This window comes from Trachypithecus francoisi, unplaced genomic scaffold (assembly GCF_009764315.1).
Source record: "Trachypithecus francoisi isolate TF-2019V2 unplaced genomic scaffold, Tfra_2.0 Lachesis_group0, whole genome shotgun sequence".
In the NCBI taxonomy this organism is placed as follows: domain Eukaryota; kingdom Metazoa; phylum Chordata; class Mammalia; order Primates; family Cercopithecidae; genus Trachypithecus; species Trachypithecus francoisi.
Window position 1 is genome coordinate 77,955,869 of NW_022681453.1, and position 12,488 is coordinate 77,968,356.

Here is a 12,488-nt window from a genome sequence, read left to right on the forward strand (position 1 = left end):
AGCTTCATTTTGCAGCAAAAAAATTTTAAAGCCAACACTTTTAAAAGTTATGATTTTGACTTACTGTTAAAATGTTATGAAAAAAAAAGTTCCTCTCAATATACGCTTTGGAGATGCAATGTTTTTCTTGGCCCAATAAATGACTCAATAATTTCATTTAAAACACTGCCTTTTGAACTTTCAACCTTTAACTCCTCATATATCCAAAAAAACCAATTAAGGTTGCTGAATGTGTTCAATTACTTTTATTTACAACATATACTTCAAGGTCATCCTAACATGTACCATCACTAATAGTTAAGTTTATTGGAATGGACATACCACCTATCTTCTTCCAATATAAGAAAGTTCCTCAGCAGGGTAAAGTAACAATGTTAGAACCTCTCAATCTACTCAACCCCCAATATCTCTTATCTTTTCACATTTTCCAGCAATTGTTATGTGCTTCTGTGTAAATTCCTCAGTACTGACTTCATAAATTTTGTGTCCAGTCTTCAGTTTACTGTGTGCACTGAGTTTTTATTTCAAAGATTTTTTTTTTTTTCATTTCCAGGATTTCAAGTTGGTTCTTTCAATACCATCTGTTCTTGATGGTACTGAAAGAACCAAATTTTGTTTCACATTTTACTTTGAAACCTATTTTTACTTCACATTTTACTCTCATGGATATGATTATTTTCCTTATGTAGTTCCTTTCATAAGATGCATTACTGTAAAATAACAAATGAAAAAGTACACGCAACACATGCAATGAACAATTTTAAACATCCATATAACCACCACACATCTTAACAAACATTATTACTGGAACCTCACAAGTCCCTCATATTCCTCTACTACATCTTAAAAACCTGCCTGCCTCAATGTGAAACTACTATATTGACTTTGGAGATCAACTGTTTATTTTTCATTATAGTTCTACAACCAACTCATGCAAATCTAAACAACACAGTTTAGCCTGTTTCTGAACTTTTTAAGAATGGAATTGGACCACATGTATTTTTGTACTTTTTCTTTGGCTCAACTTCGTGTTCTGGAGATTCATTCATATTGGAACATTTAGCTTTAGCTTATTGTTTCTGGAATTCATTTTTTTACTTTTTTATTTTTAGACCATTTGGATTTATATACAATTGTATATATTATTAGTTTTAATTGCTTTATAGTTTATTAATGGACATGGAGTTCCTGTTCATCTGAACAATTTTACAAGAAACATTTCCATTCATGTATCTTAGCATATTTGTGCACAAGTATATCTTCAGAATTGCTACTACTTATTTTCAACTTTATCACATAATTTCAAAAACCTTTCCAAAGTACCAATTTCCTCCCAGTGTTAGCACTCTTGCTGGTCCATATACTCACCAGTTGATATTGTCACCCAGCTGATATTGTCACAGACTTCTCAATGTTTGCAATCTGATAGGTATGTAATGGTATGCCACTGAGATTTTATGTTTAATATCTCAGATTATGAATGAGGTTGAAGATCTTTTCATATGTTTATGAGTCATTTGGAATCTTTTCTTCTGCAAAATGCCTATTATAGCCAGCTGTCTATTTTTTTCTTACTGGTGAGTAAAAGTTCTACATAGATTTGGGAAAACAGTCATTTGTGATTATACGTGGTGCAAATACTACATTCCTTAAATTTGGTTCTGCTACTACCACTCCATTGAAACTCTAATGTCATCAAAGACCCCTAATCTAAAACTCAACACTTTTATGTCTAGTCTCTTTAACTTTGTCGAATTTGATATTTGAGCACAGCTCTTCCCAATCAGTTGAAAAGACTTAAATCCTAATGTGTTAAAGTATTTGTTGTAAGTAATGAAGTAATTCCTAAGTTATGCATTTAGAATGATACTAGCTACGTGCTGTCCTTAGGAGAAACTAAAAAATAGTCAAAACATTTTCTGTAGGGCTTATTTCTTACTGTGGAAATGGTTGCTAGAGTAATATTTCCTTAAAAACTTTCCTATCTTTTCTTCATATGATATTACTCTGCCTGAGTTCTTCTCATAACTCTCTCTGAGAACTCTTATTTTTTCTAACCTCTTCCTTTAAATAAATAATCAGTCCTGGGCCTGCAATTACTTTTGTATCTCACTTAAAAACTTTTATCTGATAGACTACTACCCAGATGATTCTGAACTTTCCCCAATTTTAATACAAGGCTTGACGCCTCAGCTTCTAACTACCTACACCTGGTTATTTCCACCTATTAGCTCCTCAAACTCAAACTTAACACCAAAATCATTTTATCCTCCCAATCACCAACACCTGTTTTTCATTCATATGTGCCCATTTAACTAGCGGTAACATAATTTAATCACAAACTTTCAAAACCTATTACTGTTCAAACTTTCCTTACTTCTTATATCCAATCAGATACAAAATTCTGCTAATTATTCCTCTGTAACAGTTCTTGTCTGCATTCATGTGGCAGAAATTACAAAATTAATTGTAAGTCTTCACGGCCTCACAGCTGAGATATTATGATTTAAGGACCTCTTCATTTCAAATGATTAAAAACACCAGACCCATCTTCCTAATCACAACTGTCATCACATTGCTCTCTAAATCAGGTCAGTCGTGAGTTAGGCATTCCTCTATGTGATGTGATCAAAGCAGTGTTTCTCAAACTTCACTGTATATATAAGTCACTGGTGAATCTTGCTAAAATGCAGACTATCATTCAATAAGCCTAAGAGGGATCTGAAATTCTTTATTTTTAACAAGTTCTCAAGTGATGCCAATGCTGCTGGTCCATGAACTACATTTAAAATAGCAAGGGTCTGAGAATAGACAGGTGAGAGGCAGTACAACTATTGAATACAAAGTATGAATTTCCAGTAACATAGAGCTCAAATTCCCTGTTTTAGCATTCAAGTTACTTTAATGTGGTCCTTCTCCATAATTCTAAAATTTAATTCTTGTACTTTATGTAAATCCTTTGAACAACGAATAAATTACTTATTCAGTGTTCCACTAACACAGGGCTCTCAACAGGGGGTGATTCCCCACTAACTCCTGCTCCCCTCTTGAAGACACTTGGCAATGTCTGGAGACATTATGAGTTTAACAACAAGGAATGCTATTGGCATTTACTGGCATAGTGTTTAGAGGCCACAGATGCTGTCTACAACGAATAGTACAGCTCACTACAACAAAGAATTCTGGCCCCAAATTTCAACAACACTGGGGTTAAGAAAATTTTCCCTTAATGTATAGTGGTCCCTTAGTATTCTGCAGTGGGATGAGGGTCGGTTCCAGCATCCCTGAGTATAAACAAATCCGTGCATACTTAAGTCCTGCAGTTAGCCCTACGGAACCCATGTACAGAACGTCGGCCCTTCATATATGCAGGTTTCACATCCCACAAATACTCTATTTTCTACTTGCAGTTAGTTGAAAAAACATCCATGTATAAAGGGACCCACACAGCTCTAACCCATGATGTTCAAGGGTGAACTGCATATCGTTTTGTTTTCCCTGCCTTGGTTTACATACTATCACAATCCTAGAATACCATTTTCATATTCTTTCATTTTTGCCTACCCAAAACCTACTCACCACTGACTGACTTAACTACCTCTCCTACGAAATACTTCTTGACTACCAAGTTCACTAATCCATTCCTATATCCTACTCAAATAACACTGTATGACTGCTATATACTGGAAACTCTTATTGGTTTTAAGGACATAAAATTAAATTTTTAAATGCATAGTTACTCTCCAACACTTGTTTGTTTATAGTGCAGAAAACATTTATAATAGTGTGATAACTGCTACAATAAAGATATGTTCAACATAACAATGACAGCCAAAAAAGCATCAGATTTGGAGAAAGGGGTCAAGAATGGCTACTAAAAGGATGTGATTTGATGAATAATAGTTACATGGAAGAAAGAAAGGCCAGAAAAAAACGCAATCCAGGCAGAAAGAGAAACACCCATAAAAACATAGGTCAAAAGAACTGCAAATAGTTTATGATGATGATAAGACTTGGGTTTTTGAAAAAACAGCAGCAAGGAGTAGAACAAATGAAGCAAGAGAAGTAGGTGTGGGCAAAATAATGACTAATCTTGTAACAGCCTGGATTTTAAGCCAGTAAGTACTGTATTAATTTAGAGGGAACTACTACAATTTAAAGCAAAATGAAAAGTGATTTTATCCCCATGAGCTTGCTCTTTTCACATGCAAGGTCCTTTTTTTTCTTTTTTCTTTTTGAGAGAGTCTCATTCTGTTGCCCAGGCTGGAAGTACAGTGGTGTAATCTCAGCTCACTGCAACTTCTGCCTCCCGGGTACAGGTGATTCTCAAGACCCAGCCACCCGACTAGCTGGGATTACAGGCATGCACTACCATGCCTGGCTATATTTTTGCATTTTTAGTAGAGATGGGGTTTTGCCATGTTGGCCAGGCTGGTCTTGTACTCCTGACCTCAAGTGATCCACCTGCCTCTGCCTCCCAAAGTGCTGGGATTACAGGAGTGGGCCATACTTGTGATCATAGACATACTTTATGTTACCTTTTTTACTGATGTCCTGCACGTGAGTTTTCAGATATTCATGCCTTGCCTTCCAATCAGAAAATTTCTCAAAAATATAAATCTCTTAAATGTAAGTTATATGTCCCCACAGCTCTTAGGGCAGTGTCTTAAATATATTAAGCCTCAGATATCTAATTTTATATTAAAATATCTCTCAACATGAAAAAATATGTAATAAATTTGGACAAAATTGCTGTCCTATACTTCAGAGACACTAATATTATGTCCTTAAACACTGGAGCTATTAACTTGTTTGGTTCTCCGGGAAGCAGACACTGTGATGTGAGAAGTATAAAAGGTTTATCAGGGAGTGATAACTGGCAGAAAAGAGAGAAGGAAGATTCAATTGAGTAAATGGAGCTACCAGTACCCTGACAAAGTCTCCATTCAGGCCAATGGGCATATTCCATTAAAGGAGTCCCACTTTGGGTAAAAATCTTCACACTAATATCCTGTTCAACCACTAGCCCCAAGAAGCACTTACCCTTGGCTACCACTGCCTCACTCAGTCACTGGCCTGAGGTCACTCACAAAAAGAATAGCCCTGAAAACTGAAGTAATCTTAAAGGACCTAACAGCTGGAAGCTGTCAACTACCTACACTACTAGTAGCAGTCTGAATAAGAATCTAAGCAGTAGATCTTCACGTGAGCAGCCACCAGTTGCTATTGCTCCTCAATTTTCATTTCTATCATTTCAAAAGTACTTATCAGTATTTCCAAATTGGTTTACATTTCACTGCAAGTAGCTTAAGGTTAATGAGCTTTGTCAACATTTTACCATAAACTTTAACAGGTATCATAGGAAATAGTGGAATATCACTATTATGAGTGAAAGCACAATATTCAGATAGTTATGCAAATCTAAAATAGCAGGAATAAAATTTGATATGAAAAATTAAAACATGAGGTGTCAATGGCTCCTAGATGCAAAACTCAATTTTTTAAAAATGAAAAAACTTAAGATGGTAATTTAATTAAAGGCTGAAAATTTGAGGGGAGATAATGAAAATAAAGATGTTACAGAAACTCAGAACTTAGATTATAATTAAAACTCATCACTATCTTTCATAGACACTAGCTAAAACTATGCAGCATTACATAGATAAGTAGGTATATACAGACAAGATTTTATTTAAAGGAAACCAATAATCATAAGGATCTTGAAAAATCATATTTGAATTATTTCACTTTAAACCTAAAGTTAAATCAAATTTCAACCATTTTAATTTCTTAAAAATATTTTTATTATAATCTTCACCAGTATCACCAAAATACATAATTCAAGCACACCCACCTAACACAGTTACGGTTGTAGAGGACTGGGCATTTCCAAGCGGGAATGTAACAGCTTTGCAGATGTATTTTCCAGAATCAGAGAATCCTATGTTATGCAGAGTAATTGTTGCATCATTAAGTGAGTAATTTTTAAACAAGACTCTTCCCTGATATTCTCCTTGAACAGAGAATCCATATTGGGGATGGTGAACTGCAACAGTCTGTGAACTTTTGCCATGTATCTTCTCCCATGAAATCTGCGTTATGGTTTCATTTACTTCAATTAAACACTTTAATGAAACATTCTTTCCCCATACTGCTGTGACATGTGGCTCCACAATAATTGGTCCAGCTAAGGCACCTACGGAGGGAAAAAAAAACTATTACAATTCTTAAAATAGAAAAAAGCTGTCAACACTCTCCTCCCTTCCTGATCCCCTCTGTAACTATCTCTAGCTGCACACACACACACACAGACACACACACACACACGTGCACACACACACACATGCACTCACATGCACCACACACAAAACTTACAACAAACAAAAAGAAATGAACCAGGTGTTTTCTGGGCTTGATATGAGATCCAAATGTGACTATGAAATAAATTAACAATACGTTATCAAATAAATTAACAATACATTATCAAATAAATTAACAATAGCAATATGTGTTGCAGTGAAAAAAAGCACTAGATTAGGACCGAGTTGACTTGGAAGCATGATCCTTCCCCAGTTAAGCCTTCACATGAGTTCCCTGACACTTTGACTGCAGCCTTGAGAGAGAGACTGAGGTAGAAGATTCAGTTATGTCATGCCTGGATTCCTGGCACACAGAAACTGACAGATAATACATGGATATTGTTTTAAAGCCATTATGTTTTGGGGTAAATTTTTTACACAGCAATAGATAACTTATGCACGCAGGATCTCCCAAACCAAAGACTAAAGTATCTTTTTTGGAGGATCCCTATATCAAGTATCTCTACTGAAAAGTCATTAAAGACAGATCAATTGCCAGAAAATATTAATGAAGAAATGTTTATATAAATGTAAAATAATTTTGTTTTTTCCATTTTAGGGTTAAGAAAAAAAATTTCACAAGCAAAAGTTAAAAATGACATCAAACTTCTTCCATATAATATATATTTCCTTCCCAAAAGCAATAGAGCAAAACTTACAATGTTTTGAGGGAAATAAAACTAACATTCATGACTACTATAGTCAAGCAAGATGCTGCTCATTGGTAAGTATATTAGAATATGTATAACAAGTCCTTGGAGGTCTACCACTCACATATGTGCCCTAACAAAATAAAAGAACAAATACACAAACCAAGAAGTAAACCAAAATAAACACTCAAAAATGGAAATTGTATAAACAATACCTTTAAAAGTTACATCTAATTAATATTTTTAAATGAATACTGAAATGCAGAAGGGTACCACTAGATAAGAAAAATACATTTAAACATGTTCAAACACATCCAAATGTTTAAAAAAAAACTTCATGCAATATTATTTCCATGACTCTTTTTTAGAGGAAAAAACAAAAACAAAAAAGTAAATTAGAAGGCAAATTTTATCACCTAAGAGATGACTGAGGATATTACAAAAAGGGACTGACATTGACACTGACTACACTTAACAGCTACAAATTTAAAAGTTTCAGTTTTTTAACCAGTGCTTCAAAAAAGTATCAGGCCCTGAAAATTTACTATCATGTTCTATAATGCTAGAGTACAGATAATTACTAAGCTTTTAAAATTAATCCAAGATACATGAAATGTGAAAGTATTCTAATGTAGTTTAGCAATCTATCACAAGCTTGGTATTTTACAAACAAATAAAAAAGTAGTCTCATGAATATTAATAAAAAATGTCATTTATTATGAAATAATAGCTCTGTATTTAAGAAAACTACACAGCCGAGTAGGACTATTCTAAGAACAAAAGGACATTTTTAGACTACTCATCACATTAAAAGCTCACACGACTCTCTTATTTGATATTACAAAGGTATTTAATAAAACATTTACTGGCCGGGCGCGGTGGCTCAAGCCTGTAATCCCAGCACTTTGGGAGGCCGAGACGGGCGGATCACGAGGTCAGGAGATCGAGACCATCCTGGCTAACATGGTGAAACCCCGTCTCTACTAAAAAATACAAAAAACTAGCCGGGCGACATGGCGGGCGCCTGTAGTCCCAGCTGCTTGGGAGGCTGAGGCAGGAGAATGGCGTAAACCCAGGAGGCGGAGCTTGCAGTGAGCTGAGACCCGGCCACTGCACTCCAGCCTGGGCGGCAGAGCGAGACTCCGTCTCAAAAAAAAAAAAAAAAAAAAAAAAATTACTATCTGATTTTAAAAAGAAAATCTAACTAAGAAAAGGACTCTGGAGTAGATTCTTTTCAAATCAGCAGCCATTATCAGCACTAAAGAGAAAGAGGCATGGCTATTAAAAAAAGATCAAGACAACATGGTGCACTATCATTACCATTGTTCAACTGAGACTGGAAATTCAATCCAGTGTAGTAAGAAAAAGGAAACGATAAATATTAGGAAGGAACAGAAAGAATTATTATTTGAAAAATCTATTGCCTGAAAAATCCAAGAAGATGAAATGAAATGAAAGGCTACTAGAACCAATAATGTGGTTGCTCATAAACATATGCAAAATGTATATGAACTATATAATCGGTATGCTATAAAGGGTGACATCTTTACACATTTATTGCAGAAAAGGGTTTAATTTGTAAACATTAATATTTAAAACATTCATGAATTGTACAAAACTTATAAACCTGACTTGAAAAAATAGCAGCTATGCCATATTCCTAAGTAGGAAAACTTATTTACATGTCAATTCTCCCCATATTAATACACAAATGCAATACAATTATAGTGAAAACCCTGATAAAAATTTTTAAACAACAGGGTAGAAACAACTGCCAAAAATATTTCAAAACACTAACAGACTACTGAAGAGGGAAAATATTAAAGTAAAATTAATAACAATTTGGTATTAGTAACATAAAATAACTGAAAATACACAAACAGACCTATATATAATAGGACACGGTATATAATAAAGCTAATATTTTGAGTGGGGAAATAATATATTAGTCAAGAAATGCTGAACGAGCATGAGCAAAATACTTGGAAAAATACAGACCCCTCTTTTATACTAAACACTGAAAGAAAAAAAAAAAAAACCCAGATGGACTGAAGACCTAAAAGTAAAAAAGTATTGCCTGTACATATGTATGCAGATAAAACTTTCTGTATATTTTGTCAAATAATTACCCTAATTACCCTAGAAAGGTAAACTTAACATTACTGAGGACTAAAGAAAGAATTTCTAGTTTTTATTTTATACCCTTCAGATGGAGGTAAAATAACAAGAATTAAAAAATGGAGTAAGAGAAGTTTTATGGAGTGAATGTTTGTGTCCTCCCTAAAATTCATTCTGAAGCTCTGACCTCAATGGTAGTATTTGGTAGGCCTCTGTCTGATAATCAGGTTTAAATAAAGTCATACAGGTGGGGCTCCCCATGATGGGATTGGTGTCCTTAAAACAAAGAAAGGAGAGCTCACTCCCTCACTTTTTCTAGGCCACATGAGGAAACAGTGAGAAAGTGATTGTCTACAATCCAGGAAGAAGATCCTCATCAAGAACTGGATCTGCTGGCACATGGATCTTGGACTTCCCAACCTCCCCAACTGTGAGAAATAAACGTTGTGTAAGCTGCCTAGTTTACAGTATTTTGTTACAGTAGCCTGCAATGGTTTGGATGTTCTGTCCCCTCCAAATTTCATGTTGAAATGTGACCTCCCATATTGGAGATGGACCTAATGAGAGGTATTTGGGTCACGGGAGTGAAGCCCTCATTAATAGCTTGGTGCTGTCCCTGTGGTAATGAGTGAGTTTCCACTCTCTGCGTTCACAGGAGAGGAGATCTGGCTGTTTAAAAGAGGCTGGCACTTTCCCACTTTCTTTTGCTTTATGTAATATGTTGGCTCCCCTTCACCTTCTCCCATGATTCTAAGCTTCCTGAGGCCCTCACCAGAAACAGATGCCAGCACCATGTTTCCTATGCAGCCTGAAGAATGGTGAGCCAAAATAAGCCTGTTTCCTTTAAAATTACCAGTATCAGGTATTCCTTTATAGCAACACGAATGGACTATAATACACACCCCAAGTTGACTAAGACAGGTAGTATGTCTTAGTTATGTTTTAATTAGCCAGAGTTCTGTTGTTGCAAATAAAAGAATCTAATACATTTCCATTCCTGGAAGAAATCCAAATGTTAAAAACCACTTCTGAATAAGATTTTCCCCCATGGAATCTTAAAACTGTGGAGAAACAGATTTTCTGTTGTGGTTCTTAAACCAAAGTCCAAATGAGAAAGCCTCACTACTCAGAGACTACCAATCTTTAAGCCTACTACTACTTCCTCCCTCTACTTTCCCACATGAAACTGAGTTTAACTGGAGAGCAGAAAGGTCCTGGATAAACGTAAACGTTTATTATTAAAGAGCTAAATTATTTAAAGTAAGTTAATCACTACTGGTAATGTAAGTCTAGAATATAAAGAGGCAAAGGAATAGCAAAGAATTGAATCTTACATATCTAGCAAGACTCCAACCTTGTCATAAGGTGGTCCTGGCTACTGCACACTCCAGACATGAAGGAAAGCCATAATAAAATAGGATATTCTGTTTCTACTCTGTCTTCCTGATTTAAGTTTAGTTTTGCATCATAAGCTAATTAATTAAATTGAACTTCTTATTTCAGACAGCATTTATTCTCCTATCTGTAGCTCCACAAAAACACTACAACCATGAAAACACAACTCTTTGGAGTCTTCATGTGTCTTTGAACAGTCATTCAGTCAGTATTTACAGAGTGCCCGGGAGATACAAAACATTTGTAAATACACACATTCAAGATGTTTGCGACAGAAAAGAAAATGTGATGACGTATATAACTGCTATGGGTTATTAAAAAAATGGGTTATAAAAAAATGAAGTGAGATCCACATTACAGATCACACTAAAAGTGTTTGAAATGAAAGTATGAATAAAATGGCAACCATTCCATTTCTTTCTTCCCTGACTCTCAGAAATGAACCAAGAAGTAACAGAAACCATCACAAACTTTTGATAGTACACTTTTTAAAACTCTGATGCTATCTTTTACCACATTTCACTTCTCAATCTACAGCAACAGCATGCATATTGGACATTTCAATTCCCAGGATCTTTCAAATGTTAAGATCTACACAATGGGTATATGCAAATATGCTATATATGAAACATTTATTTTAGTCTGTGTCCAACTACACACCACCTTTGAAAATCTCTAAGATATGAATCCTTTCAGAATCCTCAAAATTTAGAATAATTTAGAGGCAACTAATAAAATATACATTAACAAACTAGCAATGTGATAGCATATAGTTGTCCTCAAAAATTTCAACATACTTCAACAAAACACATTTTGGAAGAATAAAATTTATCACCAGTACATTCAGTAATTAACCTGATTTGTTTTAAACTGATAGGTAAGTGATGTCAACTCTGTAAATAAAACAAAAAGGTTTTCCAATAAAATCTCCAAACAATACTCAAACAGAAATAACCATGTAAGAATAAAGCCAAGTGAATTAAATAACGTACCTAACACTATAAACTGTAAACAAATATTATCAGAGTATGAAAGACTCTCTAACTTCATCTCATGTCATAACTAGAAATAATTCTGGAATTAAAGGTTTCTATGTTCTAAAGAGAAACCTGGGTCACGTGCCAAAAACTGGTTGAGAAAACCAACCATTTCTTCATTCATTCATTGGTATGTGTTGGGTGAACACTTTGTGCCAGGCACTGCCCTAGGTGCTGAGCCATTAGAGAGTTTGCATTTTAATGAGGAAACAGACAATTAGCAAGGCAGTAAAAATACAGAGAACAAAGGTGTAAATGTCAAGGATCCATAGTGCATCCTAACATTTAAATTGCGTAGCATCAATAAAGCTGTCCAGGGAAGCAGGAAGGGAACCAAGAGGGTATCCTATACATTAAGCGAAGAAAGTACCTAGAGAGTGCTCAATTATTCCAAATGCTGCCAAGAAGTTAAAAAAAAAAAAAAAAAAAAAAGCACTAATAAGTAACCACTGAATTTAGCAACTGTTTTGGTGGAGTGGTGAGAATAAAAGCTTGATGTGAAATAGAACAGAGATTGCTCCTTTCAGACATGAAGGAGTAACAAGATTTATCCTTTTGCCTGAAACAACTATTTCAAGTTAATAGTCAACAGGCAAGAAAGTTCTAATCCCTCAGAGGCAGTAGACAAAGTGAAGCACAAGGACAGAGAAACTAAATAGAGCTAGGCAGTCTTGGAGTTATATCCAAAATCGTACTGAAGGTTCTAGCCAGTACAATCAAGCAAGAAAAAGAAAGAAATTTCAAATCAAAAAGGAACAAATGAAATGTCTTTATTCACAGAAAACACAATTGTCTTTAGAGAAAATATGATGGAATCTACAATAAAGCTACTATGACAAGGGTGTTCAGCAAGGACAGTAGTAGCCCTTATGCAGGACCTAAGACCAATATACACATATCGATTGTATTTCTATGCATTAGCAGCAGAA

General features: G+C 34.9%; 1 protein-coding gene across 6 annotated transcripts in view; it reads right to left on the bottom strand.

The window, feature by feature from the left end:
- The window catches only part of NECTIN3 (nectin cell adhesion molecule 3), a 130,492-nt gene that overhangs the window by 87,527 nt on the left and 30,477 nt on the right, over window positions 1-12,488 (bottom strand). For all 6 annotated transcript variants that reach the window (XR_004437118.1, XM_033211346.1, XM_033211349.1 and 3 more), the window contains one exon: window positions 5,855-6,196. Coding sequence is in view for 5 of the 6 variants with exons in the window: in XM_033211346.1 (XP_033067237.1) it covers window positions 5,855-6,196 (342 nt within the window). In the remaining variant the exon portion in view is untranslated. The remainder of the gene's footprint in view (window positions 1-5,854; window positions 6,197-12,488) is intronic.